Source organism: Chiloscyllium plagiosum, chromosome 29, assembly GCF_004010195.1.
Source record: "Chiloscyllium plagiosum isolate BGI_BamShark_2017 chromosome 29, ASM401019v2, whole genome shotgun sequence".
Classification (NCBI taxonomy): Eukaryota; Metazoa; Chordata; class Chondrichthyes; order Orectolobiformes; family Hemiscylliidae; genus Chiloscyllium; species Chiloscyllium plagiosum.
In genome coordinates this window covers 14,866,166-14,888,135 of record NC_057738.1, presented here as the reverse complement: position 1 = coordinate 14,888,135, position 21,970 = coordinate 14,866,166, and the positions used below count along the sequence as shown (strand labels likewise).

General features: G+C 41.5%; 1 protein-coding gene across 5 annotated transcripts in view; it reads left to right on the top strand.

Moving 5' to 3' along the window:
* The window catches only part of LOC122564389 (dyslexia-associated protein KIAA0319-like), a 119,328-nt gene that overhangs the window by 42,931 nt on the left and 54,427 nt on the right, over positions 1–21,970 (top strand). For all 5 annotated transcript variants that reach the window (XM_043719179.1, XM_043719176.1, XM_043719175.1 and 2 more), the window contains exons 5-6: positions 13,803–13,901; positions 20,702–20,799. In XM_043719179.1, coding sequence (XP_043575114.1) covers positions 13,803–13,901; positions 20,702–20,799 — 197 coding nt within the window. The remainder of the gene's footprint in view (positions 1–13,802; positions 13,902–20,701; positions 20,800–21,970) is intronic.

The window sequence follows — 21,970 nt, the reverse complement described above, 5'->3', positions numbered from 1 at the left end:
TTGCAAAACAGGGAAGTGGTGGGTTGGGCTGGGGAATAGGAGAGGGTAATAATTTCTCCACCCCCAAATCAAAACTTGAGAAACATCCCATGATGATGAATCTCCTGACATTGATTAGCGCAGTTTTTTTAGTATCGTTTCAGTCTAGAATTTAGTTGGCATATCCAATTCTGCCAATTGAGAACAAGTCTCTACGCACTTTCTGACAGCAGCGTATTGTTGCCATGACGACATTGCAGAGAGATTGAACCGTTCAAGCTGTTGTGTGGTTGCAAACCCTATGTTATAATTTCCTTAGGTTTAGAACCATAATCAGATGGTAACCATCTCCAAGCATTCTTGGCAGACTTAACTGAAAACAATTTTTTGCTTTCAAAATACATTATTTTAACATTAGAACAAAATAATTTCATTTACTAAATGAATTGTTGGTTAAAATATGCAGCAAAACTTTTAGTATGCTATATAATTTAATCAGATTTCAAGGAACTAGCGATGGTCTCCATCTTTCTGGTGAAATGTTAAACCAAGATTCAATAAACCTTTGTTTCACTCCAGGAGCAAACAGCTCACTGAGGGTAGACAGAACCTAGATAGGTAATGGGGTACCTTACATTCTTCACCTCACCCCCTACAGGAAGAGCTCCCTTGCCTTAGAGGGAGAGGACTATTTGTGGTGATGTTGAGACCTCCATGTCCTAACAAACAAATAAGATTCATTGTCGAGTGCTGTGCTGCAGTCCCTTTATCAGCACTGGGAATGTATTCTCAACATGCCCAAATATCTGCCCTAGTTTGCTACTGAGTCCCTTTGTTGCCTTCTGCAGGCTACATCCACATAGTCTCTGCCAAGAAGAGACCTCTCGGGGCATCATCACCTCTTCCACCACCTCTGAAGCAGATGCTTCAGCTTTCTGGTGAGGCTGCCTCCTACACACTCCACCAGCTCTGACACTGATGCTTCAGGGGGTATTTTAGCTAAGTTGGAGTCTGTGTACATTCCAGTGAGCAACTCATTACCTTGTTCCCGTGGCAGGCCAGGGAAAAATACCCAAGACAGCTAGAGACCAGTGAGCCTCAGGCAGGAGGGGACTCCATGGTGTTGGTAATTGGTGACTGGATTCAAGTACACTCACAGACACAGGAGAAGCAGGCAGGTTCACTTAGAGAAACTAAATCAAAGGTTGGAAGAATCCATCAATTCAGTCTGTATTGTGCTGCCTCTGGTATGTGTACGCAAGGCTGCCTTTGTGAACAAATTGGTGCTTGCTGTAGAGATCCAGATCCCATGCTCAGTGTTTGTCAGATATGTTCATAGACCTGCACTATTACTCTAGCCACTGGTGCTCAGCACTAGGGAGATGAAGGACCTTGATTCACTCCATGTGTCTAATCCTCACAAGGAGGTGTGAGTAGGCACCCAGTCTGAGGAGGAAGCATATAGAGGCCTTACAGAAGTTCTCTCTCAGGACAGCCCCTCCACCTTCACACAGGCTGTAACCTCCAGCCCTTCAAGCTGAGGTGGATGAATTTGCCTCTGGGTAGGACACACTCAGCATGTCTGTGTCCTCTAGCCACAAATGCCTCCGAGCCCATCCATCCAAAGGCCAAGACATAGTTGGAGAGAAAGGTACAACAAAAGCTGAGGCAAATGGGTGCAACTTTGTAAATAAGTTATTGCATCTGTAAATAAACGTTCACTCCTCATCATGAGCTGTGTGACTGAATATCGTTTTATCTGCAACTATAAAAATGAGGGTAGAGAGGTGAGCCATCCTTAGCATCACATAATGTTCTAATGCTGTCAGACCGATAGCATCCTTTTCCACAGCACCCATACTAGAATGAAAATTTGTCATGATTTAATGAGGGAGCATTGGATATTTTGTAGCCTTCCATCATTTTGTAAAATTAACTTGTATTAATAGTACAAGTTGCATAAGATGATCAAAGTATTAGGCTGCATTTGCAGGGGTTGCTGGTCTCTGCAGAATCAAAATACTTGTAGTTAATGCAAGTGTTCCAGTCAATTCCATTAAATGAGGCTCACCATGACTGATGCTGCTGACCTGTAGGATGCTGAAGGTGTTGTTCTGTTGGAAGAACATGCTCATTGTCATACTTGTTATGATGCTGTGGCTCTGCCAGATCCTCATCCACCATCACATTGTCTTGCTTCATCCTCCAGTTGTTTGCTCTGCCTGCAAGGTACTGCATCAAATCCCCAAACATGAACTGCACGGGAGCCTGATGTGAAGGCGCCAGCTTATAGCCCTCATTTGGCCCCAGTGGAAGAAGATGTTGCATTGCAGACATGTGGGATAGCATGACCTAACTTTCTGACTATCACTTTTAAACAGAGGTTAGCACCACCGCCTCTCTCCAGTCTGCATGCCATTGTGGATCTAATGCACTTTCTCCCTATCTTTAAAGCACCTTGGGCTGTAAACCTCACATTAGGTGGCAGCTCCACATCTTCTGCAGGTTGATGCTGGTCCTATGTATCTCATTCATCAGTGGAGCTGTCCTCCGTGCAAAGGCTGCAGAGTCAACCACAGCTCTTGCACCTGACCTATTGGGGACAATTCCACTGGCCCTTTGGAGGCAATATCGGAAACAAAGCAGGTCCACAGTAATGTGATCATTCAGCCATCATGACACACACGCACACACACAACATTTTGACAGTGTTTTCAAAACAGTGAGACATGAAGGCCTTTGACAAGGAGGACAATGGAATGCCTCTACCTGGACCTTACACATTGTTGACCTGGTTCTAATGTATGTTGCTTAAACAATTTGTTGTAGATACAGTGGGAGACTGTGTATGTGTAGCAGCAATAATGAGAACCTTTCCCTCCACCTCCAACTTCCACATTACCCAGTAAAAGCAGCTTTGCATATAATGTATGGATATTTTAGTTCAAGGTGTGAAGTGAGCACCTCCTGCATCTTGTGGAACTTCAGAAGATGATTGTGACTTTTGCAACTAAGATGAACCTTTCCAGTTCACTTAACATTACTTATGCTTCACAGCCACTTGTAGGATAACTTGTAATGTTGAACAATGTGCCCAAAAATATTTCTTTATTTAACACACCTGATCAATGCATGAAGTTCACATACAGAATTATGTGATATGACAATGTTGTTCCTTTTACAGCGAACTGTCAGAAGATTTTTGACAGCCTGAAAGCTGTTAACCGCTGCTCCAGTGTTAGCCACACCTAATTATGCAAAGCCATTCAAGGTGGCTACTAATCTGAGTGATGTGGGTGTCAGTGCTGTGCTCCTGCAGGAAGACAATAAGAAGATAGAAAGACCTACTGGGTATTTCTCCAGAAAATTGAACAGTCATCAGCAGAAATATTTGACAGTTGAGAAGGAGACTTTGGGCTTGGCGATGATGTTACAACATTTCAATGTTTGTGTTACCAGTAATGTATCTGACACAATCATATATACTGATCACAACCCATTGAAGCTTGTGGAGAAATTTAAGGACAAAAATTCCAGACGTTTAGGCCATTCAGTTTGAAAATTGAGCATGTGGCAGGACAAGAAAATCTGATTGCTGATGCATTGTCGAGATTTGAATGAGAAACTGAGGTGTTCAGTGGCAGGAATAAACGGACTGAAACAGAATGTAGTAGTGCATGTTTATAGTCAATATAATGTATATGGTTGTTGCTGTGTTCTAACAGTGTAATATTAAGGGGTTTTAAATGAAACCATCTTTGGATATTGATGCTTCATCTTTTTAAAGAGGGAGATGTGACGATGCTGCTCCTTTAACAAGGTTATTCTATCCTTGGTTTTTTTCACAGAGGGGTCGTAAATGCAGAAATTCCGATGTGTCTGGTTTAGATGGGTTTTAGGGCCAGTTTGATTATAGCTAACAGATTCTACCTCAGGCAGAAGGCTTTCAAGTAAACAAAACCCACTTGTACAATAAAAGGGGAGTGGCCAGTTCTCCTAGCTCAGATTTTCTCTGGTTTGTTTTGCTTTTAGCAGTCTAGCTGTTTAGAGCTGCTGATCAGTTTTTTGAGGCTGCTAGTCAAAGAAATAGCTCCATAGAAGAAGGTGTTCCATGCTGTATCTCTCTGGCATCTCTCCTGTAAGACCCTGTGTTTGATTTTACCTTATTTGTCAAGAGGTGTTTATGAGGACTGTTGCAGGCATTTGGAATAACATCATTAAGTTGCAATAGAGTTGATTGGGATTTTAAATAGTTAAGTTATTCTATATTCAGTTCTCTCTTATTTGTGTTTCATTTGTAACCTTGCAAATAAAATCTGTTTTGATTCAAGCTAAGTGATTGGGTGAGCTGCATCACTGCTGGAATGTCAATATTACACCTGCTTAAAACAGCGAGAAATGTTAGGGTCTGGGCTACTTTCTTGAAATGTTTTGAGGAGGCCTGGCCTGATCCTTTACAGTGATAACACAAGTCTTTAATTTGTATTGTGTGAGCATCTCTTTAATGCTGTTTCCCCTTGAAGAGCTTCACATCACACGCAGGCAGTGCCTGCTCCTCCAAAGGAAAAGAAAACAATTTGCTCACTGTAGGTGTAATGATGACCATCCTTCATTTTTTTTTTGTAAATACATTTATTAGCAATTTTTTAAAATTTTACAATCATATAAAATTATTGATAAAAACAATCAATCACAAACATCAGTATAATAAAAAGAAAAAAAACAAATTACAATACAACTACTAACTACTAACCTACTCTATAATACAAAGCAAACCCTAACACTGTGCAAAGAAACACCAAAAAAAGAAAGAAAAGCAAAAAAACCCCACAAAATACAGAACAGCTATGCTCGGCGCAAGGCTCCCAAACAAAGGAATGGGAGCATTGTATATATACAAGTATTAACTCGGGAGACCCCCTCTAGGGCCCTGGTCTTGACAAATCTAATCATCCTCGCTAAACAAATGCCCTAGTTAGGATAACTGATAAATCTATATTCAAATAACTCAAGTAGGGTTGCCATGTCTTATAAAAATGCACTGTTGTGTGGTGCACCATGTTTGTAAAAAAAGTCCAAGGAAATGTGCTCCATAATTAATTTCTGCCATCCCAGCAAACCCGGCAGGTTCTCAGACACCCAGTTCATCAGAATATTCTTCCATGCACAGAATGCTAGAATATTAAATAGTTTCTTTCCATGCCCTTCTAAAGATGGTAAATTCGGTAGACCCAAGGTGAGATATCAGGTCTACTTTGACTTCAGTCCTCAATACCCTCCTATCTCTCCCGCCACAGGGCTCCAATAAACACTGCTTCTGGACATGCCACAGGCTCAATGCATAAGAGTACCTACACTTATTTTACATTTGGGGTACATTAAAGATGCCCCTTTTTTAAACTTCACCAGATGGTATGGTGCCAAATGAGCCTTGTGCAGAACATTTAACTGTGTAGTGCATGTCCTATTACAGATTGAGATCTTTCGACTATTCTCCCATGTTTCAGAAGAGATCTCCACTCCTAGCTCTTGCTCCCATGCCTCACGTAACTGGTTAACATCCTGTCAGGCCCTGCCACCCAGCAGGCGATAGAGGCTACTAACCGTAAGGGTGCTTGTGAAACATAGCAACAACCTCTCTGTATCAGGCTTATAGGGCGTAGTGAGAAGCATAGTCTTCTTCTGGATAAAATCCCTAACCTGAAAAAAACGGAAAAGATCTCTGCTGGGCAACCCGTATTTGCAGCTCAGTTGCTCAAAAGACATCATAACCTCCCCCTCAAACAAGTCTCCCAAACTAGAAACTCCTCTCGCTGCCCATTGTTTGAATCCTGAGTCCATCATCCCTGGTGGGAACCCTGGCATGCCAACTATAGGTGTAAGTGGCGAAGTCTTGGATAAACAACCCTCAGTCTGACGCATCGCCCTCCATGCCTTGACTATACTAATGAAAATGGGGTTCTGGCAGTGGCCCATAATTGTCCTCATCTTATCCATGAACAATAGGTTAATGAGAGGGCACTTTGCTTGGGAGGCCTCAATATCCAGCTTCAATATTGAGTTTAGATTGTTACCTACCCAGTCACAGACAAAGGACAACAGGGAACTCAATTGATACCTTCTGATGTCTGGGAAATCAACTCCTCCCCCTCCTTGAGGCAACTGCAATTTAGTAAGTTTGATGAGGGGCGGGCCACAATGCCAGACAAAGGAACCAAACCACCCCATACGCTTCCGCAGTGTTGACCTGGGAAACATTATAGGGAGCATATGCATAGGATTAAGCAAATGAGGAAGAACATTCATCTTAATGAGAGATATACGGCCCAGCCATGAAATTGGAAGAGCCTCCATCTCTGGAGATCTCGCCTAATACTGTCGAGCAAGTGAGCAAAGTTAGTCCGAAATAACAGATCAAACTTGGGGGTAAGAAAAATGCCTAGGTACCAGAACCCTGCCTGTGACCACTTAAAAGGGAACTTAGAGCCACTTTCAACTTCTGGCACATCCTTAAGGTTCCCCAAAGGCATGACCTCTGATTTTGCAAAGTTAATCTTTTATCCTGAAATAGCCCCAAATGAATTGATACGTTGTATCAAATGGGGTACGGAGGTGATCGGGTTCGATAAAAACAGAAGGACATCATCCGCGTACAATGTAATCTTGTGTGCCCTCAATCCCACTTCTGGAGCGGTTATGTAGATGTTCTGACAAATAGCCTCTGCCAGCGGCTCTATCACCAATGTAAACAACAACGTTGAGAGGGGGCAGCCTTGCTGAGTACCCCTACCAATCGTAAAATTCCCAGACTTCACCCCATTGGTGATGACCGCAGCCAGAGGGTGGCGATATAAAACCTCCACCACCTGATGAAGGGCTTTTGCCCGAAACGTTGATTTTCCTGCTCCTCCGATGCTGCCTGAACTGCTGTGCTTTTCCAGCACCACTCTAATTCTATCCCCATATTCCAACAGCCTCTGTCTAGCAAAAGCAAGTTCGTTCTTTGTGTTTTGTGTCAGTATTGAATTCAAGGCAGCCCGAAGGGCTGTGATCCACTCTAGCTTAGTCACCGAAGGCTGCGCAAAATGTGCTGCCTCCGCGGCTTTCAACTGCATCTCAAGTAAATGCTGCTGTTCCTCCTTCTGTCATTTCTGGCTAGCCGAATAGGAAATAGCTAATCCCCTAGCAAAGGCCTTAGCAGTCTCCCATAGCATGGACGGACTACTAACCTTGCCTGAGTTGATAGTTAAGAATTCCTGAAACTCCTTCAAAAAGTATTCCACAAATTTGGAATCCTTAAGGAGAAAAGGGTCCAAACGCCAGTGCTACAAACCTAGCCCTTCACCTCCAAATGTACCGCCTCGTGATCAGAGATTTTACAATTCATAATCGAATCCAGAAGGGCCGAAGGAGCCAGAAAGAGGTCAATCCTCGTGTGACATTTATGGGGGTTTGAAAAAAAGGTGAAGTCCCTGCCGGTTGGGTGAAGACATCTCCAAATATCCACACAGCCCCAACCCCTCGCATAAGTCAACCACCTGCTTGGCCTGCGAAAAAATAGTTGGGGGCCCACAAGGCATCCTGTCCACTGTCGGGTCCAAAAGACAATTAAAATGCCCCCCATAATAATGTGCCGTGTTCTAAAAACACTCAACTTAGAGAAAGCACTAATCAAAAATTTGAGGGGGTGTGCCGGAGGACAGTAGACATTTAAAATGCCATATTCCTCCCCATGTGTCAGGGCTTTAAGTATCACAAACCGTCCCTGCTCATCATTCACCTGCTCTAATAATGCGAACGGAAGATTTTTCTGGATAAGTACCACCGCTCCCCTACTTTTAGTAGTAAAGGATGAAAAGAATACCCGGTCATAACCCCACTGTTGTAATTTCAGGTGTTCCCCATCATCAAGATGGGTTTCCTGCAACAAAGCAATATCAACCCTTTCCCTCTTAAGGCTAGGAAGCACTTTTTTCCTTTTAATAGGTGAATGACTTCCCTTAATGTTCCAGGTGCACCATTTAATAAGACACTTAGCCATATCCCCTTTCAGACACCGTTGAACTCCTTGGAGGGAGAACCCTGCTTACAAAGCGCCGAGCATAAGTAAATAAAGACTCAGAATCGATAAACTATATATATACAAAAACTACTCTATCATAACTATAAACAACTATTACTACCAAAACATTACAAAGAAAACCAACTATAGAACCTTGAATGGAAGACTCTTCTCCTTGCCCATAGGGGACACTCACCCTACCCATCCCCTCCTTCCCAGCTCCTTCAAAACTGGACTGTGCGCCAGCGTTAGGCCAGAAAAAAACAAGGAGATGATCCTTAAAATACAAAGTCAGGATGAGCATTCCACCCATCCCTACTTGTGACTAAAAGAGAAACAGAACAAACAAAAAAAAGGAAAGAGACAACAAAGAACATCCACAAAATTTCCCATTCGAAAATCCAGTTATTTAAAAATAGGAACAACTTATTCCAAAGTCTTTCCCCCCCCTTTCCAAAAAGGAAATTATTAGGGAGAAAGAAAGGAATAAAAAAAAAGGAAGGCAAAACATAGGGAAAAATAGAAAAGAAAACAAACATTAACCATATTCTTCAGGCCAATCTGTCTATTTTAAAGTGTCCACAAAGTTTTTAGCCTTATCCGCCAAGTCAAATGTATAAACTGAGTCCTCATGGCTGAAACGAAGTACTGCGGGGTATCTCATGGAGTACTGGATGCCCAGGTTCCTCAGCCTCTTTTTAACTATCGAAGTGCTACCTTTTTCGGATTACAGCTGCTGAAAAATCCTGGTAAAACATGATTTTTGACCCCTTGTACAGCAGCGCCTGCGGATCTTTTCCCAGGGATCTGGAAGCTTCTATGACTTTTTGCTTGTCCTTATATGAGTGGAAGTGCACTAGAACCGGGTGGGGATGCTGCACCGGCCCTGACCTGTGCACTGTAACCCGATAAGCCCTTTCAACCTGAAGCCTGCTGGACTCGATGTGAAGGCCCAAAAATTTCAGCAGCCAGTTTTCAAAAAAGCTGACTGGCTGCTGACCTTCCTCACCTTCAGGGAGCCTAACAATTCGGAGATTTATCCTCCGACCTCGATTTTCGAAGTCGTCGATTTGGTTTCGCAAGGCCCGCACCTCTCACTCCAGCACCTGGATCCGACTGGATGAGGACTCCATTGCAGCTTCTGAGGCCTTAGTTCGACCCTCCAATTCCTCCAGCCTCTCCACGAGGCCCTGGACCTCCTGCTCATGCTTCTGCAGCATAGATGCAATAGGTTGCACCTGGGCACGAATCTCCCCACGGATTTCCTCAATCGCAGCCACAACTTTCAAGGTAAGTCTCTCCATCGCTTCAGCCAATTGCTGTGAGTCTGTCAGGTGCCCGGGGGGTTCAGGAGAGGCTGCTGCTGCTGCTGCAGTCTCTGGTGTTGTAGGTGCTGCAGGGGAGTGTCCTCCCTGCTGCTGTTTGCTTGCTCCTTTTCCCTTTGGCATCCTTCCCACTCACAAATATTAACAAATATATGTTCTGTAAGGTTTTAAACTAATATTTCCACCACATAAGTTGGCCAGGAATGGCAAAAAGCACCAGTACGCCTTGGCTGTTAGGCAGAGCTGTCCACAGCAGTTCTACAGAATCGCCGCCATCTTGCCAAGTCCCATCCTTCATTTTGATACCATACTTATGATTTGATGAGGATGGAAAGGCAGCTCGGGTACTGCTTCACAAATTGGATCGCAGCCTCTCAATCTTGTTGATCTCCCAAGTATTTGTGTTCCTTTCTGCCTTGGTCTCTCTATCAACCCCACCAGGTTCCAATTTTCCTACACAACTCCTTTATTTGACTATTCATCCCCCACTTTACCAGCAAACTCAAGCTTGCCAAAAATCGTTATGCACTGTCCTCCCACTGAAGCTAGGATGGTGATGATGAACCCCTCCACCTTACTTCAGGACCCTTTGCCCTCCCATGCTCTATTGTCCTCCATCCTGATTGGTCCAAGTATCCAACTTACCATATATAAGCCAATTGGCTGATGTCAGACAATGCCCTTCACGTACTGTGCCAGTACCCTCTGCCTGATAACTGTCCACCTTGAGACCTGGCCATTCAGTTGAAGACCATGGCATGTGTCTGCTGGATAAGCTGCAGGTGTTGCAGGTGTAACCTTGACATTGCACAGTGCTGCACAACAACTTGTCCACCTCCTTGGCTGATCATTGCTGGCTTTGTGTCTGCACTAAAAGACAAGGCAAGACAGAAGTGCTGTGATTTCTGAATGAAATAGCAAAGCACAACAAGGCAAGGTGAGGCAGAGGTGCCAAAAGTATTCAAGTCGGTACAAAATAAGTAAGCACTAAGAAAACAAATGATGAGTGGTGAGGTACAGTCTGCTCCAGTGAATGAAATATGTCCCTATCCTTGTGCACAAAACAGCCTGTCAGCAGCATTGCAATAAAAAAATGTGTTGGTGCATTTCAAAATGTAGCATTGAAGTGGATTATTTATTCTAAATGACTCTCATGTGCCGTGATGATGTGGTGAGGCTGGTCTGTGTTGGATGCCAGCTGCTGTGAATGAGAGGTACAGAGATTTGCTGCCCATAGAGTGTGCCATGAGAAATGGGGGACTGCTGTCCAAGGTGGAGGTCCTCTTACTGCTTATTCTGAAAAGGGTCACTAGACCTGGAACATTCACTCTGTTTTCTCCTCACAGGTACTGCCTGATCTGCTGAATTTCTCCACAATTTCTGGATTTTTTTTTATTCCTTGAGCTTTCTCTGCTATTTGGTCATTAAAGTTGACAGAATAGAATAGTTACTTATTGTCACTTGTCATTTTAACAAAAACAAAATACACTGTTTACGTCACCATACCACAGCATCTATATTAATAACAGAAGGCACAGATAAGAAAATTTTATAAAACGTTAAGAGAAAGTCCATCTTCAATTCATGACTCCTGGGTTCGGGTAAATGACAGTATCGCTGCAAGTCCACTACTTCGGGCTGCTGGAATACCGGGCTGGAAACTGCCACTGAAACAGGCTATCCACACCGGGCTGGAAACTGCCACTGAAACAGGCAATCCATGCTGGAATGCCGGGCTGGAAGCTGCCGCTGAAGCAGGCTATCCATGCCGGGCTGCTGGAATGCCGGGCTGGAAGCTGCCGCTGAAGCAGGCTATCCATGCTGGGCTGCTGGAGAAGCTGCCGCTGAAGCAGGCTATCCATGCTGGGCTGCTGGAATGCCGGGCTGGAAGCTGCCGCTTAAGCAGGCTATCCATGCTGGGCTGCTTGAATCTGGGCCACCTCATTGCCAGTCCCAGGAAGGAAGATGTCCTTGGGGCAACTTCAGGATTCTGATCTGACTGTGGCCTCAACCCTGTTTTCCTCTTTATTTACCAGACCTTTTGATTCTTGTCAATCAAAAACCTTCTAATTCAGTGTTTACAATATTCAATGATCCTCTCCAAGAGAATTCCACAGACTATTGACTGTTTTACCTTCTGGGCTAAAAGGAGTTGGACCTATGAAGGAGCACATTCCTAGGTTGCTCAACTGAGTTTGAGATAATGTCTAGGACTGATATCACACGAAAGTCATGAATCACTGTAATTGTTTGTTAGATAGCTGCTGTTGGAGATGGTATTTCAACTCCAGTAGTTTTGAATATCATAAAGAAAGCAAGAATTTGTAGGCACAAGTGAGGGAGCTTATTTGTGATGAGGGTGAAGAAGTTTCACTTTTGACTAATCTCCAGTTAATAGTATTAGAACAGGGTTAAAGTCAGTTAAAGTAAAACTAATTTAAAAGTTTAAGGTTAAGGTGTGGCAGGTTAGTTCAGCCAAGTGAAAATTCCATCCTGTGCTAAATGGGGAGTTGTGGACACTTCTCAGACCCAGATGAACCCAAGTGTAGGATGTCTTACCAACTGTATAAGCTTGAGCTGTAGGTTTCATAGCTCAAGCTGCAGTGAGATGCAACTGTATCGCAGAGAACTATGTGGATAGCATATTCAGACAGCTAGTCACACAACAAATTTGGGGCAAGCAGGGAGATAGGGAGAGATTGGCAATCAGGCAGTGCAAGAGAAACAGCCAGGTAATGCACCAGTATCCAGAGGCCCTAATTAATAAATGGTTTTCTATTCTGGAAATCAGTGATTCCACAGACTATTAATTCCACAGACTCTCTTTCTAAAGAATCTGTGTTTTTTTTTGTTACTCTATCTTTTTTTTAAATGCTTGTAGACGCTTTTACTTCATTCTTTTTAACTTTATAGTTAGTTTTCTCTGGTACTTTAATTTCTCTCTCATTTTTCATTCTTTGCTGCTTTTTAAATTCTGTCCAAGCTTCCAACCTGCCACTAATCTTTGAAGAATTATTCACCTTTTTCTTTCAGTTTAATACTATACTGAACTTTCTTCATTAGCTACAGATGATACATTCGTCTCCTGGAGTCTTTCTTTCTCACTGAAATGTATCTTTGCTCAGTGTTTTGAAATATCTTCTTAAATGTTTGCCACAGCATCTCTACTTGCCTACCCCTTAATCTCACTTCCCAGTTCACTTGGGTTAGCTCTGTCTTCAAACACTTGTGATTGCCTCTATTAAATTGTAAAATACTAATTACAGTTCTCCTTTTCTCTCTTTCAAACTGAATGTGAAATTCAATTATGTTATGATCACTCCTACTTAGAGACTCCTTTATAATGAGGTTATTAATTCATCTTGTTCCTTTGTAAATTACCAGATCTAGACTAACCTGTCCTCTGGCTGACTGCAGAAAATGCTGCTTCAAGCAACTGTGTTGAAAACAATCTATGAATGCATTTTCAGGCTAACTTTGTTAAGCTGATTCGTCCACTTTATATGTAGATTTAAATCACACATGATTGTTGCCATACTTTGCATAAAAGTCTGCATAATTTCTTTCTGTAAGAAAACACCTTACATTTGTAGTTACTTTTACACAAGTGATTCAGAAGTGATTTCTGTCCTGGACATGTAGCACATTCTATGATGCCAGAAAATCATGGGGCAAGTGTTAGAACAGTGATGCTTTTGCTTGGGAGCCACATGTGACCTTGAGTGTCGATTTCAGAGTGCTCCAATCAGACCATGTGATTAAATCAGTTGGCAGATGACAATGCAGACTGTGAACTTGCAGTGCTGACCTCTGCACCTGAATTTCAGATGCATAATGTCATTATGAAAATCTGTGTCCCTTGAGGGTGTTATCAACCATGTCCTAAGGTGTTTTTTATTGACTGAGAAGAGTTATGAAGAATACAGAACTTTCAGGCTTCCTGAAACATGATGTTCATTCTCAGACTGCTGTAGAACCAACTAATGTGTTCGTGTTTGCAGAGAGCTTACTGATCCTAGTATTGTTAATAGCTGTCTGTATTTGTTTTCAAAATATATTTGGTCAATATTAGTACTGTAGTGACAAAACAATTAATTTGTAAAAATTAGATGTGCATTAGCACAATGAAGTTCAGCACAGAACAGGAGTATATTGCATTTATACCTGTCCAAGGAAGACTGTGCGAATTCCTGAAGTTATGAATTGTATCAATTTATTCATGCGAAACAAATTAACCAAGGTTTCACTGATCAGCATAATATGCCTTTTTTAATGAATTACCCTCTACACAACAGAATTTATTATTCACTGATTCACAATTGTTGTTTTGAGAGAGCAGAACTGTGTTAAATATATGAAGTGTTGTTGGTTAACCCTTCTATTGGTTATTTTTTATTGAATATGTCAGTATTCTTTATTTCTCTCTTTTCCCACAGTCAAGGAGCTGGTTGTATCTGCGGGAAGTAACATAGTGATCACGCAACCCAAAAATTCTGTGGAGCTGAATACTTTTGTGGTTCCTGCACCATCAGCAGGTGAGGCTATATTGAAACATAATCATTAATTACATACACAAACCGATGATGATACTCCATCTAAATCCATGGCTCACGTAGGGTCTGTATCGGTTTTAATCTGTGTGCATCATAAATGAAAGAAAATTTCATGCCCAATGTGGCAGAGCAGCAGATACATGACAAACTATTGTTGAGGAAGATGATGGTGTAGTTGTTTCTGATTGCCTGTAGGTGCAGTGACATGTTCCTCATATGTACAGATCTATGCACAATATTAGAGGCACGTTATTCTGCTGGGAGCTGGTTAGTGGCAGGCTTCTTCTGCTCTTCTTTGCAAATAACATGGTAATATTTTAATTCTTCCTGGGAGGGCATTTACCATTTTTTCCACTGTTTAAGGTTTCATCTAAAAGATGCCACCCTCTCCTATAAAGCACTCCCTCAGAACTGTGCTAAGTGGCATTCTAGAATTCTACTTAAGCCTGCAGAGTACTGCATTATCACAGGTGTATAGTCAGTTCATCTTTCTGCTTAGGTGCTTTAACTACCTTAAAGCCAGATCACTTTGGGTGCAACTATTCAAAATTATGATTTCTTCTCATAAAAAAATACCACATATACATGTAACAAAACTATTAATTTTTCATTCCTAATTAATATTTAAGCTTGGAATTTAGATGCTGCAAATAGCAGTACAGAAAGCAAAATTGCAACTTGCAGTTTCTGCACTGAATATGGGATGGTTGAAAGGCTTTGAGAGTTATAAATTCCAGATCCTTGAAGTCTGAATGGTGCTGTGTACAAATGCAGAAGTTTGCTAAACCAGCAAACAAGAAAACCACTGTATGAAGTAAAAAGATGTGTGAGGGGACTGTTAAAAGCCTACATTTCCTTTCTGTTCAGAAGTTTGGATGCCTTACCTCACTCTCCAATTGATTACCAAGTTTTAGAGATGTGCATCCAGGCAACCTGCATATCTCCTCTCGAGCTGGTCACAAAGTGACATGGTTTTTGGAAATTATTTTCAAGGTTTGTGTTTGTGGCCCATCCTTTAGTACCCTTGAACTGAGTGGTTTGCTCAGTCATTTCAAAGGACCGTTTAGAGTCAACTACATTGCTGTGGGTCTGGAGTCACATGGAGGGTGGACCAGGTAAGGATTTCCTTCCTGGAAGGACATGAGTGAAATAGATGGGTTTTACAACAATCAGTGATAGTTGTCTGGGTGCCTATGACTGACAGTAGCTTTTCATTCCTGATTTCCATGAATTGAATTTAAATTCCACCGCTGCCATGCTGGGAATTCAACCCGTATCCCTTGACCCTTGGACCTCTGGCTTACTAGGTCAGTGAAATTACCACTTTATCACCATCTTTCCTTCAAATTGGTTTGGTTGCTTGCCAGTCACTGACCTTGTTACACCTCCTTATTGGCTGTGACACAGTGGTCCCATTCGCATCTCTAAATTTGAAGGTTCAAATCATACTCCAGAGATTTGAGCATGAAATCTCTGCTGATGCTCCTGATGTAGTAGTGAGGTAGTGCTGCATTGTAGGTGGTACCATCTTTCAAGGGGAGGTGGAGGGGCGGGAATGTTGGTTGGTGTGGTCTTTAAAATTAAGAAGAGCTTTGATAGAGTGGACATGGAGAGAATGTATCTTTTTGAGGAAGAGTATAACGAGAGATCATCGACTTAAGGTAGTCACTAAAAAATTCAATTGGGAATTCAAAAGAATATCTTCAACCAAAGAAGGGTGGGTGTGTAGAACTCACTGTCGCAGGGATAATTGAAGTGAATACTGTGAATGTATTTCATGGCAACTGGGCAAGCATATGAAGAAGAAAGGAAAAGAGGATTACAATGATAAATTTGGATGAGGAAAGATAGGAGGAAACTTGAGTGGACTGGGCTGTTTCTGTGTGCGGATCCCATGTAGTCTAATGTAGCTGTTAACCAGTCTACAAAATATTATTGACTCACTAATTACCAGATTTCGTAGAACGCTTTACATTATTTTAGGCAAACATTGATTCTCCAATCGCCAAGTGAGAGCATTCCTAGGTTAGGTTCAGCAGGAGTCAAACATCCCCTCCACTGGTTTTAAGCCTATCACCAGCCTTAAGAAAACAGCCAGTTAGCACCAATATCCTCTGGCTCCAGGCATTGTTTGGACAATGCATTAGCACGATGTGGAAAGCAAGAAAATGTATAAGTCAGAGTTTGCATTGCTTTAATTTGAAAGGCATAAAACTAGATTTCCACTAAAGTTAATAATCATACTTTTTTTTAAACTATTATAAGAGTTATTGCATTGAACTCTGACAGTCTTATCTCCTAACCTGGTGTGCGCACACGCATTGCAGAAATATTAATGGATGATTTTGGAATATAAATATCTCCTTCATGGAGCATTATGGCATTGAAAACATGCATGTTTATCTATTATGAAAATATTGTTGTAACTAAGTCACACATTGTTGAGGTTATGTGTAAACTTTGCAGTTTTCAGGTGATGATCTGAAAAGATTCTGACATCTGTCGTTGGTGCATGTTAATTGCTATGTGCTCCCTGAAGAGTTGTTTAATTCCATTACTAAAGATAGTGAGGTTAGTTCATGTTTTCATAGTGAAAGGGATCTGGACTCTGATGATCCAGATCATTTTCTGTTATTATGCACATCGGACCTTTTTTAATGCTATCCCAGAAATCTTTCAGCAAATTGAATAAAACAAACAAAAAATGAGTTAGATGTGATATTAGTTTTTAATAATATACCAGATGCCCAAACCACAGCCAGTCTGACTGTCAAAGCTTGATGATATATTTGAGGAGGAGGGAGAAAATAATTACATTTAGATCAGCATAAAAGACATCACTAGTAAATGTCAGGGATAGGGATGTTGTGGTGGCGGAATTGGGCAGTGGCAGGCAATAAGGTACAAGTGAAGGAGGGAGTGTATATAATCATTGTGAAATATAGAAGGAAGGATGTAACATAATAGTTAGAATTTGTACTTTAAGCACTACACGTAAAGGCAAAATTAAAAGTTGAAAATAATTAAGTCAGGAGAAAGAATTTAAAAATTATGTGAAAACTGTTAGATTAGAGCAGGACAGGTTAAGTCCAAATAAGTGTTCTTTGTCAAAGACATAGCATATAAGGAGCAAATGAACTGAATTACAGAATTTAGCTCACATGTAGCCATTACTGAGTTGGATTGCTAAAGGATAAGGGATGGGAATGGAAGTAATATAGGTTGCAGGGCTTTAAGTTGAAGAAAGGTTTTGTGTCTTAGTGCACGAATTGCAGCAGGTTAGTATGCAGATACAGCAAATAATCTGGAAAGCTAGTAGAATGTTATGTTGCATTGTGAGAGGAACTGAATGCAAGGTTAGGGAGATTATGCTTCAGTTGTGAGACCGCATCTGGAGTATTGTGTACACTACTGGCCACCATATTTATGGAAGGATATTAATGCATTGGAAGCAGTTCAGAGGTTTCCTACTTTAATACCTGGAATGAGCGGATTCCCTTTGAGAAAAGGCAAGTCAGGCTAGATCTGTATCCTGTGGAATTCCAAGAGTCAGAGATGACTTTATTAAAACATGTAAGATTCTCAGGGGACTTGACTGGGTGGATGTGGAAAAGATGTTCCTTTTATTGCAGAATCTATAATGATAAGCCATCGTTTAAAAATAAGAGTTTGCCCATTTAAGAAAAGATGAAGAAAAGGAATGATGTCAGAAAATTATGAGACTTTGGAATTCCCTTCCTCAAAAGACAGTGCTTACAGGATCTTTAAATATTTTTAAAGCATAGGTAGATGGTTTATTGATTACCAAGGGGATAAAAAATTTTGGGGGTATACTGGAGTGTGGAGTTGAGGTTAAAATCAGGTCAGCCAGGATCGTATTGAATGGTGGAGCAGGGTTGAAGGGCTGAGTGGCCTACTCCTGTTCCTTGTTCATGCGTTCCAAATCCAGGAAAGATCAGGAAACTGATTAAAAGGATCCTTTGTGATTAAAACTCAAATTATTTTGAGAGTAAGAGAGGATATATTAGAGAGAAGCGTTCAGTGATATGGATAAAAAAAGAAAAGGATTTAAGATCAAATGGAAGCCCTGTTAACAGTAGAGTGTATGAATCCTGAGGTTGGACAAGTGTGTGATAAAGACAGAGTGGCTTTAAGAGGGAATTTTAACTTTCATAGGAGATCTTGGGAGTATTGTGGGATGTGGGATGAGACATTCACCACTGCTTCACCAGGCCTTACTTGAAAGTCCTTGTAGAGTGCTGTCTCACTTAACTGCATTCTAGGATTCCTCAATGACTACAGTCTCAGACTTACCTGTTGTGTCACCATTCCTGACGCAATGAATGACTGATGACTCTGGGAGTCCAGTGATGGTGGATGGGGTGTACTTTATAGAAGTGGGGAAACCATTACTACAGGCAGTTAATTGTCTGACTGATGTAAAATTCAGCCAGGACTACTGTGACTGGTGGAGACTGGTTGCCCCCAACTTTCCAGCTAATTTATGGGGCCATCACTGACCTGTTAAATCCCAGAGATAGGTTGGGATCAACAGATTAACTATTGGCAAAAACTTCGCAAAAAGAATGTCTGTGCATTCAGGAGACTTTTTTTTTGCTATACTATAATCTCAAGCTAATAAAGGGACAAACCATAATAATAGTGAGTAATGAGCCAGAATTAGATAACAGCTCACAGATGCATGAATATTTATGAAATATGGCTCATGATATAATTGATTTCAGTGTTGTGTTTGGAAGGGAGGAATTGAAAACCACTGCTAAGATTCTATTTTGCATAAAGCTGACGTTTATCAACAAGATGAAATGAAGTCTGAGCACAGGAAATTAGACAAATCTGTTGATGAGTAAATCAACACATTAGTGGGAGATGTAAAAAAAAAAATTAACATCACAAAGTACCCATTTATCCCCTGAAGATGGTGGTTTTCAAACCTTTTTTGTTTGAATTATCTCTTTTCATTATCGCATACATTTCCTCAAGCTACATTATAATGCTGTATAACATGACAGTGTTGCATGTAATGTTTTAATAAAGATTTTAAGAAAATAGATATTTACTTACAGATACCAACTTAATGGGGGTGCCTGCTGTTCACTACAAAGTCTGTCTATCATTGGCAGGCATCCAGGAAGATTTGAACAGCAAGGTAGTACTCTGGGAGCAGAGGTGAAGTAGGAGCAGTGGGGAAGTACGCTGTGGTGAGAGAATAGAGAGTGAGTAGGAGCTTGCGATAAAGGACTAAATTATACCGCCTCATGAATGCTTGTTTGTTGACTGCTGTCCTAGTGGACAAGAGCTGTTAGCCTTGGATCTGAGTAGTGAAATTAAGAAACATTTTTACATTCAAAGAGTGATGAAATTTAGGAATTCTGTTCCACAAATGGCAGTTGATACCAGATCAGGTATTTATTTTAAAAACATAATTAGAAACGTGAGTAAAAGGGTGAGTTTATGGAGTTAGATTAATCAGGATCTCACTGAATGCCACTGAGACTGGAGGAGCTAAATAGGCCACTATTGTTCCTATGTTTCTAAGTTTGTATTTCTCATTACTTTCTAGTTAAGTTATGATGATTAGTTTAGCAAACCAAAAGTTGCTCGTACCTGGGCTAATTGTCCTTGTAGTTATATCTGTTATTCTCTCTTCCCCTCTAAACAAATGACTCGTTGTCAGGTTTGCTTGTCTGAAGTGGGGCAGTTGTCCTTGAGTCAAAAGCCTTAAGATTAATTGCCCGGAAGGAAAGATCAGCAAAATTTTGAGATGATACATTCTGGTCCCACTAGACATGTAAACTTCAAAATTGAGTTCCTGTATGATCGTTTCCAAAAATAATTTTTGTTAATAATTGATTTTTCCCTCAGGGTGAACTGGTTTCCCTTTGCTCAACATTTACCACTCCCTCTCCCCTTCAGGAATCTCTCTCTCCAGCATAATGGTCATTCTTTTGTCTCTGTTACGTGAAAATGGCTTGACAGTACGAAGCTTTCTCAAACTCCTACATGAGCAGCTCCTCCTTGTCTCCAAGACTTTACCTTCCAATATGATAGCTGAAAATGTGTTGCTGGAGAAGCGCAGCAGGTCAGGCAGCATCCAGGGAACAGGAGAATCGACGTTTCGGGCATAAGCCCTTCTTCAGGAATGAGGAAAGTTTGTCCAGCAGGCTAAGATAAAAGGTAGGGAGGAGGGGCGTCGGAAATGTGATAGGTGGAAAGAGGTCAAGGTGAGGGTGATAGGTCAGACTGGGGTGGGGGCGGAGAGGTCAGGAAGAAGATTGCAGGTTAGGAAGGCGGTGCTGAATTCGATGGATTTGCACGTAGTATTAGGTGAAGGGGTAAATGTAGGGGAATGTAGGGTGGGTTGCTTTTCAAGGGTCAGTGTGGACTTGTTGGGCCGAAGGGTCTGTTTCCACACTGTAAGTAATCTATCTATCTATCTAATCTTAGGACATCCTAACTTCACAACCAATCAAGTACAAGGGTAGTCTCTAATTTAGGAAAAGTGGCATCCAAATTGTGCACAATATGATGTCACAAACTGAGATGTGATAATATCCAGAAGGAATTTAAAGCATCCCACCAACATGTACCCTTTAACCAACATCACTAAAACACATTAAGGCCTTTCACATGCCACTAATGATTGTATGTCCAAGCAGCAATCTGGTGGGAAATCTACCTTGAGGTAGGCACAAAGGATTTTGATTTTTGAGCACGCTAATATTTGTTTTGTTGTTGATACTTTTCATTTCTGCCTTCAGAATCACCTTATAGTTATCAGTGGAATCTAGTGAGCCATCCCGTGGACTTTGAGGGTATAATGGAAGGCAAGGATTCTCCGACACTGAAGCTATCTCAGGTAAGGGGAGAAAATCAACTCAAAAAGTAAAATATGAAATGACTGTCAACTATGAAAGTGAAAATTATCTTTGTGTTTCAGATGGAAGCTTCCAGAAAAGTTGCTTGGTTTCAAGTTTACTGCAATTTCTAAAGTCCACATTATAATGGATTTAGCTCCCCTTTTCCAACGCATGTGATCCAGTCTTAAGAATGCAATTCAGGCCTTCAAATGTTCTTTAGATTTTGGGGCTTTGGGACCACAGGTATCTAAAGTAGGCAGTCAACCATGTGTAAAGAATTTTCAGATTATAAAATTTGTTAAACAACAGCAGTCTAGGTATGGTACATTAATAAGACACAAGTTCGATGTGAGGATGGCTGTTGAGGATGGTTCGATGATATCAAACAGTTGGCACAGGGTCTCTCGATCTCTTTGTGAAGGCAACACCCTGCTTTCTAGCTGAAGTGTTTGGAAATTCTTCTCTAAGTCTTCTCTCGATCCCTTCTGTTCCATCTTCCACTTGCAGCAGACAGGTCCCTGGCAAAGACAAAATCCCTCTGACTCTGAGCACTTGTTGATATAGTCTGGATTTGAGGCAGGCAGTCTGCCCTTTGTCACTCACTTGTCTGAATCCTTTTGAGCCAGTGAGCATGGGTTAGCTACTCACGGTGTCAGACTCTCCTCTTTCCAACCTAAATCTGTATGTTAGGTTACATATTTAGGAATAAAACTTTTATTTTCCTAAATATCCCTTTGAGGAAATATGATTGCCATATTATGCTTCAATGTCAGTTATGGAAGTTAATGTCCTTAGTGGTCTTTATTGCCATCTTCCTTTATGCCTTTTGATTAGAAATTGTTTCTGTTTAAGGAAAGGAAGTAACTGCTGAAGGAGATGTTACACGAGGTCTGCATGGATGGTTAGCAGATGTGCTAACATTCAGTTGAGTAGCTCCTAATGCAGGATTATATGAATGAGATGGACGGGCACTATTTCATTTGGATAATCGATTATTCGGTTAATCGATTAAATGCCTTTCCTTTGGGGTTCAGAGTTTTTAAATTCTGTTCCCCGTTCAGGAGACGAGGCAGCAGCACAGCGCGCGAGCCCCAGTTCTCCCCCCACCCCACCATCCAATACCGCCCCCCTGCCCGCCCCCAGCCCCCATCCAACACTGCGCCCCTGCCC